We start from the raw sequence: 20,448 nt of genomic DNA on the forward strand, positions 1-20,448 counted from the left end.
CCTTTTCAAAATTCTAGATCCACCCATGCACTGTCTTAAATTCACTCCATAGATATGAATTCACTGTTACTTCCCAATTTACAGCCAACATGGCATACAAGCAATTCCTTGGTATGACACCAACATCACCAAGTGTAACAAGTACAAATGCTGCAGAGAATCTGCTATTTCCTCCTTTCCTACTTACAAGCTTACAGCTGCTAAAGCAAGAGGTACACACAGATGGCATAACCTTCTAATTCCCCCCATAGGAGACCTACACTAATTTAGAAAGGTCAGCTGAATTGTATAAAGAAAGATCATGCTGCACATTTTACTGACTTAATTTAGCCTTTTCATCTGACTTACTAGGAACAAATGTGATTTTAAGTATTTAAGATTTGGTCATTAACAACCAGTCTTCATCATTACCTGGTAACAATTTATAGACGCTATAAAAATTGGTAGGCATAGCACAGGAAATTTACCTGGTGCATCTTCTAGGCTATCAGAAAGTGCTGCTTCTAAGGCCTCTGCTATCTCTCTAAACCTGATGGAAAGAAAAATATTCAATGTTAATGATAAAAAACAATTTAAACTGGTGTCTAAACATATATCTTACATGTCAGCTACATAAAAAAACCAAAATGTTTGTGGTTTGGAAAGGATTTGAAAGAGAAACAGTGACATTTCACAGGCTGAGATATAGCTTATACAGTATAAACGGGAAGTGATAAAAGTTATAATTTTAACCATTCTGAGAAAAAAAATGGCACCTTACAGACATTGCCAAGTCCTCAGCTTTAGTGAGAAAAAAAGTGTTTAGTTTTAAGTGTTTTCACATTGAAAAAAGTCAACACATCTCACATTTGCTTTAGCTGACCTTCAGGTGCATCACATGATTATGGTGTCTGTAGCTTTCTACATGTTTGCTAATGAACAGTGGCACAAGGTTCTGCAAACAGGTCTGTACCTGAGAAAAATCAATAGTTCCTCCCAGGATGCCTTGACCTCTTTTTTCCAAGAAGATAGATTTTTGGGTTATAAGCAGAAAAGTTAGGATTAAAACCTTCAGTTCCTTCCTGCATTCCAAGATTTGTTACCTCAACAGGGTGCACAGGCACAAGGTACTTATCTGCCTAGCACATTATGCAGCTCCAGCATCCTGTTTTTCAGTGTGTTGGTTCTTACCAAGATTTTCTTTAATTACCATGAAGCAAAGCTGCCCTTTTATATTTGTCTATTAGGAGAATTTCTCTTTTGTGTCATTTGTGATTTGCCTATTTTTTGCTTCAATTTCCACAGTATAGACTTTTCCATGCAATTTTCACTAAAAAAGTTCATTATTACCCACTACAAAGTTTGCAGTAACTTTTGAAGTGTCATCTGCGTGCCAGCATCATCCATGACAAATGTGATATACTGCACTGGACCACAGGCCTGATCACAAAGAGCAGTTCCCATCTTCTCACAATAAGCTGTATAAGCTAATATTCTTTCTAATCATAACCAATTAAATACTGCATTCCCAACACTGCATTATCTTTATAAACTACCAAGCTGTGACAGGCATGTTCATGTTTTCTAAAAGCAAGAAACATGACTTAATACTAGACAACTACCAAGACCTTTGTCAAATGTGCCATGAGGCAGAAGCTCCCTAACAACATCGTAAGCATTTATTTCAGCCCCAGCAACTCCTCTGTGCAGTTTTCTCTCTCAGCTTATACAGTCAACAGAAATCTTAACGTTAAGAACACATAGTGGTTTCCATCAAAAAGCCTGTTCAATTTAAATGTGTCAATGAATATCAACACTTAATCTAAAGCTAAAATCATGCTTAAACCAATAGTTTCCCTGATGTCCATTCATGATTTGAAATTAATGTATCAGTATTTTCAGAATCTGTGCAAAAGAAATATTCAATAAATATTCAATGATCTTCCTGAATCACATCACAAGATTCAGAAGTGATATGAATAACTTTATAACTTTCACAAATGACTTCCATCATTTTATCATTTACATTTAGCTGAATGGCTAAGTAGCAACCTTGAACAAAAGCACAAAGGTCTAAAAGGAATTATTTTTTATATTTGTTTTAATCAGTGGAAAAAAGTTCATCTGATCTCAGGTGTCCTACAGGCAAAGTATTTTCAGACAAAGGGATATGCCAAAGCTCCTTTCCTGTTTTATTGAAACAATGCTGAAACCTCAATTTTGGTTCAAGAACATTTAATCAAAATTACATTTTAAAGTTTATGAAGGAAATGGAGCTGCTCTGTAAATTTTATATATCTCATAAGCAGGAAGGCAAACAAAGTTTTTAGATAGCTATCTATAGGTAGATATTACAACAGAAATATCCAGACAATGCAGAAACCATGCATATCTGCTAAGCTCATGGCACTAGCTTGGGTTAATCATCTGAGCTCCCTCTTTACAGGAGAACCAGAGTCCAGGAAACCAGAGACAAAGAACTTCTGGGGTAAGAGAAAAGATGCTGCTGAGGAAGGGCACACAACAGTGTTTGAAGGGAGTAAAGTGAAAGCAACCCACCTACAATTCTTGTCAAAGGATGACAAGCTGCTAGACAGCAAAATCATGTGTGCACCTGTTTTAAACCGGTTTTAAAAATCCTCTCTTAGCTATGCTTTGGAGAGAGGCAAGGATTTCTTCGCTATCGTTTATTGAACCAACTTGGTGGTTGGGATAGAGCTGGACAAGCGTTTGAACGGAAAACACTCTTTATCAACCCGTGACCTGACAAAGGATGTCGTGAATTCAAAAACCTGTCTAACTTTATCCCAGCTACATAGTTGGTCCAAAAAAAAGTATCACCCTAAGAAATACTTGCCTCTTAGATGATTGACACCACTCTTACACTACCTATGTTCTAGACTAATTGTTAAGATGAAAACACAACTTCCGTTTTTTAAGAAGGCTGCTTTGGGTCACTAGTCCCAAGCTCTCTGAGTAAAGAACCACAGTCCAATTAGACCTGCTGGATGAATAGCATTGGTACACGATTGGTACAAAGTTCGGTAAGCCCAGGATTCAGCCTAAAAGTGGGAGAACGGCAAGACTCTGCTCTGGAAAAAGCACAGGCATAACACTACGCTTCAGGAAGTGCCCAGACGTGATCAGAGCAGGAGGCAGAGATGCACTGGGATACAGAACTGTGACAAAGCTCTCAATGTCATATTCAACCCCTCACATCTTCAAAGTCCTGCTAACAGCAGACTTATGTCTTCCATGAACTTTGCTCAACCAAACACTCTAATTCCAGAAATACTAGAGAAGCAAAGGTTGACATGCACAAGGTAAACAAAAGGTCTGAAAGCTTGTCTAGACCAGCACCTGGCAGTCTTATCGGCCATGTACCAATGTAACTAAAGCACAGTATAAATGTGGCTGGTTCTGACTGGTTTAGCTCAATGACACATATGCAAGATAACTACCATACCCTGGTGAGCAGTGCAGTAGACAAGCTCACCTGGTTTCAACACAGCTCTTCTTAACTGACAAGTGCAACTTCCAGGAGTAAAAGAGCTCTGACCTAGGACTGGGCTTTTTAGCTAGAGTTCAACTTTACTTCTGCTCCCTCCTTAAAAGTAAAGAATAAATACTAACCTTATTTGGAAATAAACAGGCAGATTCCACTTATTGTTAAAGCTATGGTAGGTAGGATGAGATCTCAACCTTTTCACGCTGGCCTGCGAGCCACACTGTCGTTCAAATTTCCGTACAAAATCCATGCTTGTGGTGTATTTCTGTCAGAAGGAAAAACAAGTTCTGACAACTGCAATTCATAATCTCCTATTAAATAATGAAACCCATAAGCCCTGAAGCATATTAAATTATAGTTGCACCCATTGCTCAAAGTGACCATTTAGTCTCCCTGCCACCAGATCCCTGGATTGCAGGAGAACTGAAGGACACATTCAGTACTTTCTTCTACAGTGAAAAGCAGATGTGTCAAACATATGGCCCATGTATCACATCTGGTCCATGGAGCGCCATTTTCTGGCCCAAGGTGCTGCCCCTGTGGCTGAGCTGACCTGAACTGGCCCCACAGAGGGCTTGGAATATGCACCGCAGGTGGAACTTGTTCCAGCCACTCCAGGAACTGCATTGCATGTGGCACCTGTGCTGGACGCTCTGGGATGTGCATGCCGCCTGGTGCCTGCTCTGGCTGGTCCCACACGGCTGCATGCAGCGCACGTCCCGGACTAGCTAGAATAGGAGCTGCACAGTCCCAGATTAGCCATGTGTGTTATGGATCCTGGAATGAGGGTTGTGTGTGGCATGGTGCCTGTTCCAGCTGGTTTGCGATCTGTGATACAAGTGATACCTGCCCCAGCAGGATTACACCAGCCACTCTGGGATCTACACCACATGGGGCATCCACAGCATACAGTGGGTGCTGAATCTGGCTTGGAGGTGGAGACAGGGGAGGCTCCTGGTCCATGGACCAGCCCAGTGTTACTCATCCAGTCCATGGGCCACTGTGAGTTTGACACCCTGGTGAAGAGAAATGAAAAAATGACCAGTGTCATAGTTGGTAGGGTAGGAAGGGACCTGAGCAGATCATCGAGTCCGATCCCTGCCATGGCAGGAAAGAGTACTGAGGTCAAATGACCCCAGCAAGGTGTTCATCTAACTTCCTCTTAAACACCCCCAGGGTAACAGCCAGCACCATTTCTCTTGGAAGTTGGTTCCAGATCCTAGCCACCCTGACCGTGAAGTAGCGCCTCCTGATATCTAACCTAAACCTACCCTCTGCCAGCTTGTGACCGTTATTCCTGGTCACTCCTGGCAGTGCTTGGGGGAACAGGGACTCCCCCAGTGCCTGCTGATCCCCCCTGACTAGTTTGTAAATGGCCATTAGATCCCCCCTCAGCCTGCTCTTATGGAGGCTGAACAGGTTCAGGTCCCGTAGCCTCTCCTCGTAGGGCCTGCCCTGCTGCCCCCTGATCATGCGAGTGGCCCTCCTCTGGACCCTCTCCATGTTGTCCACATCCCTCTTGAAGTGCAATGTCCAGAACTGGATGCAATATTCCAGCTGTGGCCTGACCAGTGCCGTATAGATCACCTCCTTGGACCTGCCTGAGATGCATCTGTGGATGCATGACAAGGTGCGGTTGGCCTTCCTGACTGCATCCCCACACTGCCAGCCCATGTTCATCTTGGCATCAACGATGGCTCCAAGATCCTTTTCTGTCTCTGTACTGACAAGAAGGGACTTCCCCAGCCTGTAGGTATGGTGCTGGTTCTTCCTCCTGAGGTGCATCACCTTGCACTTGTCAGTGTTGAAACGCATCCTGTTCTCATCCGCCCACCCCTGTAACCTGTCTAGGTCCAATTGCAGCCTATTCCTCCTTTCTAGCGTGCCCACATCCCCACACATCTTAGTGTCATCAGCAAATTTGAACAGGGTGCTTTTTACCTCCTTGTCCAAGTCACTGATGAAAATGTTGAACAGCACAGGCCTGAGGACAGAGCCCTGGGGGACCCCACTGCCCACATCCTTCCAGGTCGAAAATGACCCATCCACCACCACTCTCTCGGTGCAGCCCTCCAGCCAGTTGGCAACCCAATTGACTGTGTGGGTGTCGACACCACAGTCCCCCAGTTTTTTAATGAGAACAGGGTGAGAGAAAGTCCAGAAAGACTATGTCCACTGCTACCCCTGCATCTAAGGATTTGGTGATCTGGTTGTCTGACAGGACCTGCTGCTAATGAACCCGTGTTGGTTGCCCCTAAGCATGATCTCCCCTGCTGGCCCCTTGTGGATATGCGCCAGAATAATTCTCTCAAAAAGCTTACCCAGGATCGAGGTAAGACTGACTGACCTATAGTTCCCCAGGTCCTCCTTCCTCCCTTTTTTGAAGATGGGAACCACATTAGCCTTCTTCCAGGCTCTGGCACCACACCAGAGCACCACGAGTGCTCGTAAGGCTGCCAGGGGTCCTGCAATGACCTCAGCCAATTCCCCCAGTACTCAGGGGTGGAGATCATCCAGATCAGCTGATTTGAATACATCCAGTCCCTACAGAAGTTCCCTGACTAGATCCTCCCTGACCCTTGGCCTAGGTGCACCTCCCCTGGGGCCTGAGGGGGGGCCTAGTGGGGGAGTGACTGTTCCGGTCCCTGCTCAGGAAAATGGAGGCAAAGAAATCATTAAATATGTTAGCTTTGTTGTCTGGTGTGACGACCAAATTTCATGACCATAGTGAAAAAAAAAAAATCACTAACATGAAAAATGATCATAGTGAAAAAAAACCAAATCACTAGCATGAAAGTTCCCTTTTGTTGGAGCACTACTCTGTTTGAGCAGGTACACTGAAAGAGCAGATTAGAAGTGAAGAACTTATGAGCCACTTCAGTAGCTGGCTACCACACTGCACAGTACTGAGAAGAGAGGAAAATGGAAGCAGGTAGTAACAGAACAAGATCAGTGCCAGACAACTTCAATAAAGTTCAAAAGGAAAGAACAAGGATAGAAATTTAAGAAGCCAAATTTCTCTGAATTTAGTATATTAAACTATTTATGAGCTGCATTAGTATATTTTCATAGCCTATGTAATTCATAATTGAATTCTTACTAATCTGATTTTTTTTGATAAATCACCCAACCTTAGCAGTGAGGTGAGGCCTGCAGGGCAGGGAAGTTGTTCACAGTTAACTCTGACGAGGTCTCTGCTCCATCCATTACTACATTTGTACATGCTGCAGCTTAGTGTTTATATATGCAAGCTAGCCACTAAATTACATTTTTCTTATTTCTCCATCAGCAGAATGGTGCGACCAACTTGTAGCATATGGAAGCATTTCCATACTGCAAGTTATTCTGAGAAAAAACCCCTGTGATTTTTAAATACTATCAAATTAAATATGCATTTCCAAATGCTACTAGTAGACCAAACACATCATTGTACTTAAGAAGTGTCCTGCAGACATTAAAAAATCCTTCATGGGTATAAGTGAGGATGAGGTAGATCATGATGATGAAAGTACAAGTAGCTCTTTCCAACATTCTTGATCCAGAAGTCTTCCTACTTCTGCTGCTGCTGCTTCTCCTATAACATCAGCGTCAGAGTGTTACCCAATCAGAAACCTCAAGTAACCAAATATTGCAACCAACTGCATACAAAAGACTCTCAATAGCTTAATTTGTAGACAAGATGACACCTGAAGATCAGGAAAAAATTAAGCAAGTTCTTGCAAGAGCAATATATTCTTCTGGGACACCGTTGTCATTAACTGAGAATGCATATTGGCAGGAAGCTTTTAAATACCATCATCCTGTTTGCCCAGCAGACATTCTTTGAGCAAGCCTCTTTGCACTGTCAGTCAGCAAAGCAAAGTAACATGAAAGCAGCATGGGAGATCATAATGGATAAATATCCACATATTACTGCAATAGGATGTGCATCCCATGGGCTAAAACTTGCTTTTTAATGACATCATGAAGTTGGACAGTCTGCAAAAAATCTATAGAAGAGCAAAAGAAGTTATAAAACACGTAAAAGCTACTCATACTGTAGTTGAAGTCTTTAAAAAGAAGCAGGAAGAAAAGAATGGAAAGAATGAAATGTGACACTCAAACTGTAATAACACTAAAGGGGGTGGAGTGGTGATCTCATTTGAAAGTTTACTAAAAAGCAAAAAAGCTCTTCAAGAAACATTAATAACTGAGGGTCTTAAGATACCCAGAAGTGTAAGGAACACTGTACTTGATGAGGATGTCTTCTGGGTTCAGCTGCAGAACTCCCTGAAGATTCTAAGGCCAATTTCTTGAGGAGTCACTGCACCTGAATCAGACAGTACACTTCTGTCAGACATTCCTTACCAAATGGCCAAGATAGATTCTCAAAAACAGTTGATTTTAAGTGTACCTCTGCTTACAAGTACAGAAGAAAGAAAACTGAAAGACTTCATTAACAGATGGGAAGAATTTTGTAGCCAATCAATTCATGCTGCTGCATGAATTCATTTGTTTGGTCCAAGAATGCAGTCAGGGACTCTGCCAAGCATATCCCTCCTGCAAAGTGGTGGCAAGGCCTTTGCACAACACAGCCTCTGACTCCTCTTGCTTCTCGCCTGCTTCAAATTCCTCCATCTTCTGTAGCATGTGAAAGAAACTGGTCTATGTTTGGAAATACTTGCATCAAATCAAGAAATAAAACTAACATGTGAAAGAGTAGAGAAGCTTGTCTCAATTCGGGCAAACCTTGAGTTTTCAGAAGTCCATGAAGATGATAAAAATGAAGGATCAAAAGAATCAGAAGCAGCAGAAACTGCTGATAGTGACAGATCAGAAAATGAGACTGATTAGACAATTTCATGTTGCAAAATTTGTATGCAATGAGTCTCGTCTTTTTTCCCCTTTTTTCAAAAATTAAAACCATTTGAAAGTAAATTCAATTAGTAATCAAACATGATAATTTTATGAGCAAACCAAGTTATACCTAATACATTTTACGTTCTAAAAGAAGCAAAGTGAATTTAGATCTGATCTGTAAAAAGTGCCCAAAAACCCCAAGTATTGTATATATTTCAATTTCTCCCAAAATTTCCAGGTTTTTTTCCTATGGCTTCAAAATTTCTGGAAATTTTACATCTCTACATAGGCAGTTCTATGGAGTTACCGCAGGCCTGTCTATGCATCCCTGCAACAGCCCAGAGCCCATGCATTCTGCAGCTCTTCCCTGCCACTGTCAACAACACACAACCCCAGCCCCAACCCTGGCCCACCCCATACCCCCTGCCCCAGCCTGAGTGGGCCAGCTGGAACCCACATGCACAGGCCTGAACCTGACCCACCCCATGTCTGCTCTGGACTGCCCGCCTATGCTGAGCAGCAGTGGCAGCAGCCAGGCAGAAGCTGATGCTTGGCATGGGGTAAAAGCAGCCCCCTTCCCCTCATTGCTGCCAGGCCCTTCTTGCTGCAGCTGCCCAGATACCATGCTCAGGCTGCCCTGCTGCTCCTCTCCTCCACCATCACCACTGTCTCTGGGCTGCCGAGCGGGGCAGTGGTGGCACTGCAGAGAAGCTGCAGGGCAGCCTGGGTGCAGGCTCCAGGCAGCTGCAAGAAGGGCCCAGCAGTGGCAAAAAGGAGGGGCCACTTCTCCCCTGCACTGAGCAGCACCTTCTGCCTGGATGCTGCTGCTCAGTGTGGTCCGGCAAGTCCGAAGCAGGCACATGCTAGGCTGGGGTAAAGGCTGTGCACGCGAGTTCCGGCTGGTCCACTCTACCGGGCCAAGTCTGGAGCAGGCAGGGGGCAGGCTGAGGTCAGGGCTGTGCATGTGGGTCTCCATCAGCACCACTGTGCTGGGACCAGTGGCAGTGGCAGCCGAAAGGAGCCACTGCTGCCTTGGTGGCCTAGAAAGGCAGGCCAGCTGCGGAGCCACCCCAGCCCTGCTGCATACCCAGGTGAAAGAAATATTGCGGGGGAGAGGGAAATGCAGTGGGGGGAAGGGGGGTTACCTGACCCCTCTGATTTATTTTCCCTCTGTAGCAGTGGGAAGGGTTAACAAATTCAAGGCAAATTTCCAATAATTAAACTCTATACCTAAAAAATTATAACAAATTTGTAATTTTTTAAATATACAGAATCCAAGTATGGGGAGGGTCGTCTTACATTCAAGTAAATATGGTATATATGTATGCCAGCTCCCTGCCTGGAGAGCTACACAGGCAAGCTCTTCTGCCAGGAGGCACTGGGGAGCTACTTACTCCCTGAGCCACCCCTGCCCTAAAGGGAACCCATTACTCAACAGCCTGCCTTTCTCTCCTCCCTGGGAAGGGGGCAAACTGTCAACCTGTCAATAGGTAGCCCCCCAGTTTTAAACTGCCTTGTGTGAGATGGGGTTTGGAAGGCATTCTTCTGGGGCTCCAGGAAGGCTCCAGCCCCAGGAGCACCTGCCTCCTGCAGAGTGCACCAACTGAGGCTTGTTCTGAATTAAAATAAATGTAATGAATTAAAGAATACAGGTGATCAAGAGAAGGCATTTATTAGGCTACTGTATGGCCAAGCATAGCAGTTGCTGTTACAGAGTTGGTATACTGCCATAATGGAATCTGAACTGCTCCAGCATTTCCTTCAAAATGGAAATAAATTAATTCTCAGATTATGATTACCATGGAAAGTGCTGCCTTGAGAATAAACACCACCAAGCAAGTAACACTGCACATTCCCTCACTGACTCTAGCAGGAAATCTCCTCAAAGTATTTATCCAATCTCATGGGCAAGCTATTTGCCAGATCTGTTTAGTAAGCAGACATTGGCTTCATGGAGTAGACCAGAAGGAACAGAACCATCACCTTCAACAGAACATCTTTACTGCAGTGAAGTGCATTTGTATTAGGCAGCCCTTACCATCTACTGCAGCACATTGTGCACCACTGTGATGAGAATTTCTTATGAAGCACTAAAACAACCACAAGCAAAGTCTCAGAGCTGCTATTAAGTACATTGCTTTTGAAAATTCACTTGGGTCTAAAGACCTACCGATAGTCAAGTAGGCTCTTAGGCAGCCTGCAACAGAAGCACTGTTTTTCTTAAAATTTAGATATAGTCACACGGTCAATATTGAGTTGGGAATAAAAATTACATCACGGTTAAACTACGTGAAAACTACGGTTAAACTATGTGAAAAACTACGAAGAAAAATATTTTAAAAATTGTGCTGAAGCATTTATGAAACTACCCCCCTCCCCCACGACAGCTGTATGTGAACTAGAATGTAACCATAAGAGCAATAGAAATAACATCCAGAATGAATGATAGAAATTAGAGATAGCTTTTTCAGGGCTTCTTTCTTATTAAATGCAGCACTCCAAAGATGAACAGTATATGTTATTGCTTTAAGCAATGAGTGCTTTAAGTAATAATGTTCTAGCTACAAATGCAAGCCATGTACTCAGAACAGACCCTTATTCCAGCTGTACAACAGGAAAAAGCACAGAAGCACTCATCCAGTTTTTTTTTTTTTTTTTAATAATGACACTGTCTAACATAGCAGGGGACTCAAAGTTCCAAGTCCATTTTCACTACTTAATAACGTGTTTGCTGACCTCGAACAAAAAGCTTAATGGAGACATTAAACCCCAAAACATTAAAGCAAGGGGCTCTAGAATTAGATTCCTAAAATTGCATTTAGGCACTCAAATGTAAGTGCCCTTAATTTCTGAAGTGTGAGCATCCACAAATCTTGCTGAACTCAACCAAGGCCAGAGGTGCTGAAGCTGTAGTCAATTTAAAAATAGGTTCCTGTACTACACCTGTTCATGAGACCTTTGCAGTTGTTTAAGAATACTTTCCAAGGGTTTTTCCATCCCCTTATGTTTATGTTCTGTTTACAAAACCAAAACCTTCAAGCCAGAAAAGTTAATTTTGTTATTTTCTGCATTGCTCTCAATTTTTCACACACTTGTTTATAAAATACTAAACCGGGAATAGAAAGTAAATAGGGATTTATTATTTACTCTCTCTCCCAGTATAAGAACTAAGGGTCACAAAATGGATCTAGTAGGTAGCAAGTTTAAAACAAATAAAAGGAAGTTCTTTTTCACACAGATTATAAGTAACGTGTGGAACTCACTGCCACCAGATGTTGTGGAAGCTGACAGTTTAGCCAGATTCAAAAAAGGACTGGACAAATTCTTGGAGGAAAGGGGCATCAATAACTAGGGAGCATGGGAGTTAGGAATACAGCCTCTGAATCAGAACCTGCAAGACCTTAAATGCTGGATGCTGCAAATGAAAGAGGAACAATGGGGAAAAAAACATGGTCATACCCAGTTCACTCTCCCTTTGCAGCATCGACTCTGCCGCTATTTGACACAAGAGACTGGGCAAGATGGACCTATTGTCTGACCCAGTAAACAGCAATTCTTGTTATGTCCTTACTTGCCAGTGAGAACCATTTCATGCTGAGATTCTTAGAGTTGCAATATCTGAATTAGGAAAAATACAGAGAAGGATTTAAAAGCATTAAAAGGGACTTTTTAATGTTACAGAAAGAATTTTATCTGATTTTGGATGAACACAGACATAACAGCATCTTGAAATCCTAAAGTTAAAGTTGTGGGTTTTAGATAACAATACTTTAAATGACGCCAATTCCAATTGCTAGGTTCTCAACAATTAGTCTTAGAGTAACTCTAGAATGGATGCATGATATAAATGAAAGTCAAATTCTTTTCAACTAAATGATGGGTCAATATCATCTTAATATAAAAATACAATCTCAAAAAATTATTCATTTAAACATGATGTCACCCTTTCATTAACAAGACAAGACATTCCAATTAAAACCAAGCAGCATTGCAGGACAAAAGCACAAGGGAATTTATGATTTGTCACACAGGATATTTTAATGGAAAATTTGAAAAGTAAATGATGTCTTATGGAAAATTAAAGTACATTCTCATTAGAAATAATGTGCACATCAGTATCAGCCATGTAGGGAAAAAAAAGAGGGGCCTTTCTTAACTTTCTTATGATACTCGTTCCTCATTAAATCCCAAACCAGAAACTCTTGTGCTCGTGTTTAACTTAAATAATGCAGTTATTCTCATACTTAACGTCTATGTGCATGAATTCTAAGGGAAACTAATCTATTTTTATTATGGATAATTTTGCACAAAAGCAGGAAGAACACCTTTGTCACATCATTATATGGGCAAAGCATTCAGCGTTTTCTTAAACAGTCTGACTTACCCTGTACGCTTTTCCTGCCCCTCTAGGATAATTTGTTATTCTCACCAACATCTTGATAATATTAATAAAGTCCTTTATAAACAAAACTAGTTTGAGGTGAGGTGAGGAGGGGTGGGCAGATTTATCTCTGGATTAAGCACGCTCTAAGAAAGAAAACTAAAATCCAAAGGAAGAAAAATATAATTTTGATAATTGTGTTTAGATAAAGGATAAAGAGAGCTCACCATCTGACATGACACAGCAAAAAGCTTGTATCTCCTACTCTATCATGGACTCAAGTGGCCAACTGCATTCTCAGCACCCTACTTCACATCAGACAAAAAGTTTTCTGTTGGCAATTGTCAGTAAAATGTCATCTCCCAGATGCACACAGCAGCATTGCTCACAGTGAAGAAAATATTACAGTGCAACAGGTTCTTCCATACTCTTGAGGATTCATCTTTAACACACACTTGTTTAATAAATATTTATAGAAAAGAAGCACTCTTTCAAGATGCCATTTCTCTCGCCCTAAGCCCTAGTTCATCTATAAATTTCCTCAAAAAGAGAAGATGCAAAAGTTGCTAAAATTAAGTCATAGCATTGTCTGTGGAAACAATAAGACATAAAGGTTAAAAGAGTAGGATGGGACACCAGATACCAAAGGATGCTTTTTATCTTTCCACAATAAAGGGCATGTCATTTTGAATACCACAAATTACTTCCCAGATGTTTAACAAATATAATAGATGTCCTTTTGTGGCAGTTGCAGCCTTAGACAAACACTAGGTCTCTTTTTACCGCTTTCACTTTTGTGCATTACTTCTTTAGCACAAAAACACCTACTGCAAAATTGAACGGTAAGGCCAAATTCCCAAGACTGCACATCTCTCACTAATATTTGTATGTAGGGGTGCACCGATTAAGATTTTTTTGGCTGATACTGATGGCCAACTGTTAACCAGCTATGTCAACCGATACCAATCTGATAGCCGGTATGTAGCCCAACAGTAGCACCTGGCCATTAAGTCTGTGGGTGGGGGGAAAGAGGTACAGGGGAGAGGGGTGTAGATCAAGGCCCCCACAGTGAGGGAAGGAATGGGGCCTAGGCAGGTGCTGCCCAGCGTGGGCATGGCATGGGACAGAGGTGTGGGCGGTGGGGAAGGGGGGTGGCTTCCCTCTGCTGCGTGCACCCCCAGGGCAGGGGAGTGGGCAAGGGCAGGCTGCGCTAGTTTCTTCCCTATGTGGGGGGTGAGCCAGGGATGTGCTTGAAGTGGGTGGGGGCAGGTTGGGTGGTGGTGCTGGGAGGAGGGGCTACAGTGAGTTTCTGGGTGGCTGTAGCCTACCCTGTTGCCCAACCACCAGTGCTACCTGCCCACCCCAGCCCAGCCTCAAACCCAGAGAGAGCAGCCTGCCCTCTCTGAGGGGGGAGGGGGGAACATGCCCCCCATGCCTCCCACAGGGGTGCTTGCAGTGAAAACATTCCCCCCTCCCCCACAGCTCCATTTTACACCTCACCCCGGCAACGCCTACCTCTCCCCCACTCCCTCCCTCCCTCACTGTGGGTGCCTTAATGTCACTGATAAATGCCACGCGCATGCGGGGCAGATCATCAGCTACACTGGCCAAAAAATGCTGATTGCAGATCATGACAATTTTTGTTTTATCAGTGCCAAACCAATCTGGACTGGCATACTGGTAAACCTCTATTTGTACGTGCCCTGCCCATGCATTTGAAACTAAAACCTGTTCCCAAGAAAGTTCATCAAATGATCTCTAAAACAGCATGTCATGAAGCAACAAGGATCTTCACAAAAGATTCAGAAAACCCAAGCTAGGAACCATGACTCAATAAATTCTTCCTTGTATCACAGGCTTCCCACTGAAAACATTTAAAAATTAAATACCTCATGAAACACTTCTGGATTTCCAGGGTTAAAAAGCGTTGGCAACTTTTCTTCTAAACCACGTACTATTTCCGGCCACACTGAATTCACTAAAAAGTCATATCCGGGAACAGTATTTGCTTTTTCACTGCAATAAAAGTTTCAATTATTCCAAAGAATTTTGCAAAGGTATGTTTCCCTAGCAAGTTCAAGCTTGACGGTAATAATAGTAAACAACCAAGCTCTGTGTTGTGCAGTGTTTTTCGATTAGACAAATATTTACATAAGTAGGTCCACTCAACTAAAAATAGCTCTTTCCTTTGCAATTTTTCGTGTCTGCCTATCCTCACAGCACTCCTATTCAAAGGAGCCAGATCAGTTTGAATTTAATACACATTCTAGAAAATCAACCAAGAGTAATGTACATTTTTAGTAACTGTAGAAAACAAGTACTTCTCTCAGCTAAAAAAATAAACCCTAGTCTAAAATGCCAGAAATGGCAAGTAAAAGGAACTGCTCTTTGGAATTCTTCTGAGTCAGATTTCTATAGGCAGCAGTTTTTATTAAGATTAAAAAGTTACCTAGAGTTTGGAAAATCGGATATTGAGAACAGGAAGAACATGAACATCCATTGCTCTGATTTTCTAAAGTAGAATGATAACAGAATGTTTCTAGTATTTAACAAGAAGGATTAAAACCTGCTGAGGGATTAACCAAATTGAAATGTTAGTAAAATGTGAAGACGTAAAAAGCACAGCAATGGATGGCTAATTAGAAAAGCAGTTCTTTAGTCTCTAGAGGCTAAATCCTAAGCGTTCACTAATTGCAACAGTCTACTGAGTTAGCCAACCTTTGAACAGCTTAATAAATGGATACAATTTAGTAAACTAGAATAATGGGGACTACAAAACAGGCAATTTAATTGCAAGAGGAATTAAGTGTGTTTGAGAAGACAGCAAAGAGGTACCTAGGGTGGGGGGGACAATAAAATAATTTGAAAATTGCAATCTCCAGCAACTGCCCTGTGCCTTCTTTGAATGAAGGACACAAACAAGTTCCTTTATTTCAAAGACACATGGCACATTATACTGTGAACAGTACTTAGTACTCTGCTTCATTATTCCAGCACATTGTTTCTCTTCCTTCTTGATTCACTACAGGGCCAAAACAACTTGTTCACAGCCTTTATATTTTTTCCATGTGCACATATAAAAGAGAAACTGCACCAACTTTAATCTTAAGGGAAAATCCTTTGTGTGCTATAGTTAAATCATGCAAACCATTGCAGGAGTGTCCAATAATCAAAACAGCTCTGAGGACAATAGCTGAAAGGTTGTTACCTTGAAATAGCTCCCCCTGTTACTTCACGCAGGAGACGGCAATGATGAGGAACAAACTCCAGCAGCTTATTGTACATAGTCTGAAGGCCATTAGGATGAGATTGAACATACTGTTCCACAATCACCTGCCAGGAAGCATTTAGCATGAAATATCAGAAAGGTGAACATGCAGAAATGTAAACCGATGTAAAATAACACACCTTACAGTCAATAAATATTACAGCTACACAGTACTATAATATATAGGATAAAGTTTACGTACCAGACATCTACGTCCAACCTAAAACCAGTTTTTAACGTTACCTGCCATTTTGAGATATATATTTTCTTTACCTTATGCAGCACTCCTCTTGCAATTCCAGTGGCTCATTATTCTTCTAATAAGAGTTTATTAAAACACTTAAATACAGTATGTTAATAACAACGTAAGAATGAACTAGACCAAGCAGCTGGCAAAATACTGGCAGTTCCTGCATTTCAGTCATGTGAAATCAATCCACTCCTGTTTTATTACCGAGTCTCAAGGCTCCCCCTTCCCTCCTCCAGCTTCTATTATATGCCCCCTGCCCCAGAAGGCAGGGTGGGGCATCATGGTGATCCCATGGTACTGATGGAGCCAGCATCCCAGAGTGCTCAGGAGGCACAGTACAGCAGGGGAGCTTGAGGACAAGCTGTTGAAGGTGAGATGGGGCTCTGTGAATGGTGCAGCAGAGGGAGGGGCGATACCCTTTTGGTGCAGCAGTGCACATACGAGTGGTACAGTAAGGGGGAGGGGAGGAGAGGAGTGCTCTCAGGCACATATGGTGTGCAGCCTGGGGGCCTATGCCCCCACTGCTGTCACTGCAGTGGTGTGTGGCTACTGCTGGTGTGGCCCGCAGGATGGGCAGAGCCCCAGCTGCTGACAAGATTGACAGCCCTGTACTAAACTATTCATAAATGATCTGGAAAAGGAGGCAAGTTGTCAGGTAGCCATAATTATTCAAATGGGTCAAGATCAAGGCAAAGTACAAGGAACTACCAAAGGATCTGGCACTACTGAGCAACAGGCCAACCTAACATCAGATCAAATTCAATGTACATAAGTGTAGAGTGATGCACATAGGCAAAAATAACCAAACTATACCTACATGATGAGGGGCTCTGCATTATCTGTTACCACAGTGGAAAGAGATCTGGAAGTCATTATGGACAGCTTGCTAAAAGATCAGCTCAAAGCTGAGCAGCCATCAGGAAGGCAAACAAAATGTTAGGGATTATTGAAAAAGGGAATTGTAAGCATAACTGAAAATATCATTATGTCCCCTTATAAATCCATGGTGCATCCACAACTTGAATACTGTGCCCCATTTTGGTCCCTGCATTTCAAAAAGGAGAGAGAAGAATGAACTAAAAGAACCAAAGGTACAGAAAAGGGCATCTAGGATGGTTAATGGTATGGAGGAGCTTCCATATGAGGAGGGACTAAAGAGGCTAGGCCTATTCAGTTTAGAAAATTGATGCTTGAGAGGGTACATGGTAACAGTTTACAAAATACTAAATGGCGAAGGGAAAATAAATTGTGATTTATTATTTAACTCTCTTGAAATACATGAACTGTGTGTCAAGAAATGAAAGTAGCGGGTAGTAAGTTTCAAACTAACAAAAAGAAGTTCTTTTTTCACACAGCATGTAATTAAAGGGTGGAACTCATTGCCACAAGATGTTGTAGAAACTGACATTTTACCCGGATTCCAAAAGGGATTGAAAGAACTTTTGGAAGAAAAAGGGCACCAGTAGCTACTGAGCAGGGGACTTACAGATATAGCCTCTGACTCAGGACTTCCTAGATCTTAAATGCTGGAGGCTGCAAGAGGAAGAGGAAAGAGTGGAAAAAAAACTCTGGTCATACCCTGTTCATTCTCCCTTTCAGCATCCACTCTCTGCCACTGTATGGCACAGGATGCTGGGCTAGATAGACCTACAGTCTGACCTAGAAAATGGCAGTTATATTCTTCTTAAACTAAATTAACTGTTGAACAGTCCATCTCCAGCCACTTTGGATTTTCAAGATTGCCATACACTGATGACTGGATTTTAAATGCTACAGGAAAATGTGTGTGGTTTTTAATTTGTTAATTTGTTTGTTTTAATATGCTTTAATTTCCAAGGGGAAAAGTAACAATCATGAAAGTTGCTTTAACAGTTTTAAGTTTGTGAAGAAAAAAAAGGCTTTCCAAAACCTACATCTAGCCTAATCAAAAATCCACAGTAGTCACCTGAAAACTTTCTGATTTTAATGAATAATGGATCAGGTCCACAGTCCCTTTAAAAGAATTTGCTACATTCAGTTTTCAAAATGAACCCTAAATCTAGTTCTGGTGAGTTACTAGACAATCTGTAAATACTAAAACATAAGATACAGTGAGCTTTTTATGTGTATTTTATTTAAGTGAATTACTATTTGTATTACATAGCGCCTGTAAATCATAATCACATGACTGGGATTCCCTACACCAGGTGCTGAATATAGAATAATAAATAAAAGATAGTTCCTGCCCCAAAGAGTTTGTAATCTAATTAAGAAAACAGCCAGGAGAGGAAGGAATCCATTATCTGCTGTCTCCTTGCAATTCCCTATCCGTCTGAAAAACATCTCTCCCATTTTAGTTGTTATTGTTATAGACCAGAAGTGCTCAACTTGCAGAGCCTTGGAATCCAACCATGCAGCTCCCCATAGGTCAGGAATTTTAGTGACAGTGGTGCAGTGGCAATTAATATTGCCATCCCACCCCACTGCCAAAATCCCAAGCTCCACACAGTTAGTCGAGCTGGGCTATGACCCACTACCCTACAAAGCCAGATCAGGGTCAGACCACACCCCCTTCCCTCTGCACAGCTGGGTTGGAGCCAAGCTGTGCCCCCTTCTCCCTGTAGGACCAGGCCATGACCATGTGCAGCTAACTCATGGTTGGGTCATGCTGCCTTTTCCCTACCACAGGGCTGGGCCTTGCGCCCTTACCTCTGCCTAGCCAGGCTGGGGCCAAGCCACGGAAGCTGAATCAGGGGTCAGATCATGCCTCCTGCCCCCAGATGGCCAGACTGGGACCGGGGAAAGCTCCCTTTCCCCAGGTACTGGAGCTGGGCTAGGCTGCCCCCCAGCCCCTCTGCACAGCCGGACAGCGCCCCACTGTGCACAGCCTGGGCCCCTGTGCACACCCTGAACCACAGGGAGACTTGGTACTATCTAGCTAGCTCTGCAGACAAAAAGGTTAAGTACCACTGTTATAAATAAGAGAAGATTTGTGGAACCAGCATAACAACAGATACAATTGTTCCTTTTCCATGAGAGCATTTTGGTCTTGAGAGGAGCACGCCTAAAGAAAAGGGTAACAGCTCTATTCCACTTCTCTACCTCCAACTGAAGTCTCTTTTCTGTGGATATTTGCATGCATCAGTGATACAGACAAAGTCAGAATGATTCACAACTATGCCCTCTTTTATTCCAAAACAACTACTGTTTTTTTTCCTTCTCTGAGCAAAAAAGAAACTGTGTTAATGTTAGTGACAGGGGCTATGGATCACCTGATACAAGTAAAGGTGGTCAATGCTTCAAAGTAAGAGGATAAGGGGAAAATGAGGCCAGTTAACAGGCTTCTAGATACAGATCTCTCTCATTACTCAAGGAAGAAATGGTAGTAGGTGCAACAGTCAGATCACCTCTTGCAATTAAAATATACAGATCAGCCAGCCTGAGACTAATGGAAACTGCAGACATGGCAACCAGTAGCTAAAGGGGTTTTGCAATGAGACCACTTGCAGCAAGTTTATGGTCATGTCTACCTATGTGTTCAAGCATGCAGGCCAAGGTGAGAAAGACTAGAGTAGAGACTGAGGAACAGAGGTCAAAATATGAGAATGTGCTCAAGCGTTTAAGAAACAAAATCCTTTTGATACTCGCACTAGTTCTGATAAAGACGCTATTGATTCTGTACTTTAAAATGTTTGCCATCTTTTGCAAGATAGCAGCACAATAAATTTGGTATAGTTAGAAAACAAATTACTTCTGAGAGTAGGGAAAGAAGATGCAGTACCACCCACTGCTCGATTACATTGCCTCGGAGGGATAGAGTACTAGAGCTTGATTAAATCCCTCTCAACTCAAAGAGCAGTGGCCATAACAGAAAGTCTCAAAGGTAAAGGAGACTGAAAATAAACGATTAAAGCAACCTGTAACCCAAAGCCAAGAAATGAGGATGAGAATTATACAATACTGAAAACGTGAGGAAGAAAACATTGCTACTCTTCTGCACTTCGGGGCATACATTTTACAAACATCTTGCTCTTCAGTAAAAAAAAGTTATGTATGTCATCACCAAGGCAACAACATAAGTACTATATAGGTTTTCCCCTCCCAGTACAGACACTGGATGAATGGATCATGTCTTTCAGAAATATATTGCTGAAAGTTTTAAAATACTAATTTTAGGAAATAAATGTTACAGCCTCTAGCTGATAGCCTAATGTGATGCATTTGTTTTAAGAGGAGAGTGAATT

The 20,448-nt window shown here is 42.2% G+C and overlaps 1 protein-coding gene across 2 annotated transcripts in view; it reads right to left on the bottom strand.

The window, feature by feature from the left end:
* COG2 (component of oligomeric golgi complex 2) overlaps positions 1-20,448 on the bottom strand; it is a 45,492-nt gene that overhangs the window by 8,930 nt on the left and 16,114 nt on the right. For both annotated transcript variants that reach the window (XM_090043759.1, XM_090043767.1), the window contains exons 8-11: positions 15,916-16,040; positions 14,597-14,723; positions 3,613-3,752; positions 468-529 (exon numbers count right to left, since the gene is read on the bottom strand). In XM_090043759.1, the coding sequence (XP_089899885.1) occupies positions 468-529; positions 3,613-3,752; positions 14,597-14,723; positions 15,916-16,040 (454 nt within the window). The remainder of the gene's footprint in view (positions 1-467; positions 530-3,612; positions 3,753-14,596; positions 14,724-15,915; positions 16,041-20,448) is intronic.

The sequence above is a fragment of the Crocodylus siamensis genome, chromosome 1 (genome assembly GCF_052110815.1).
Source record: "Crocodylus siamensis isolate JL-2025a chromosome 1, ASM5211081v1, whole genome shotgun sequence".
NCBI classification, from domain to species: Eukaryota; Metazoa; Chordata; order Crocodylia; family Crocodylidae; genus Crocodylus; species Crocodylus siamensis.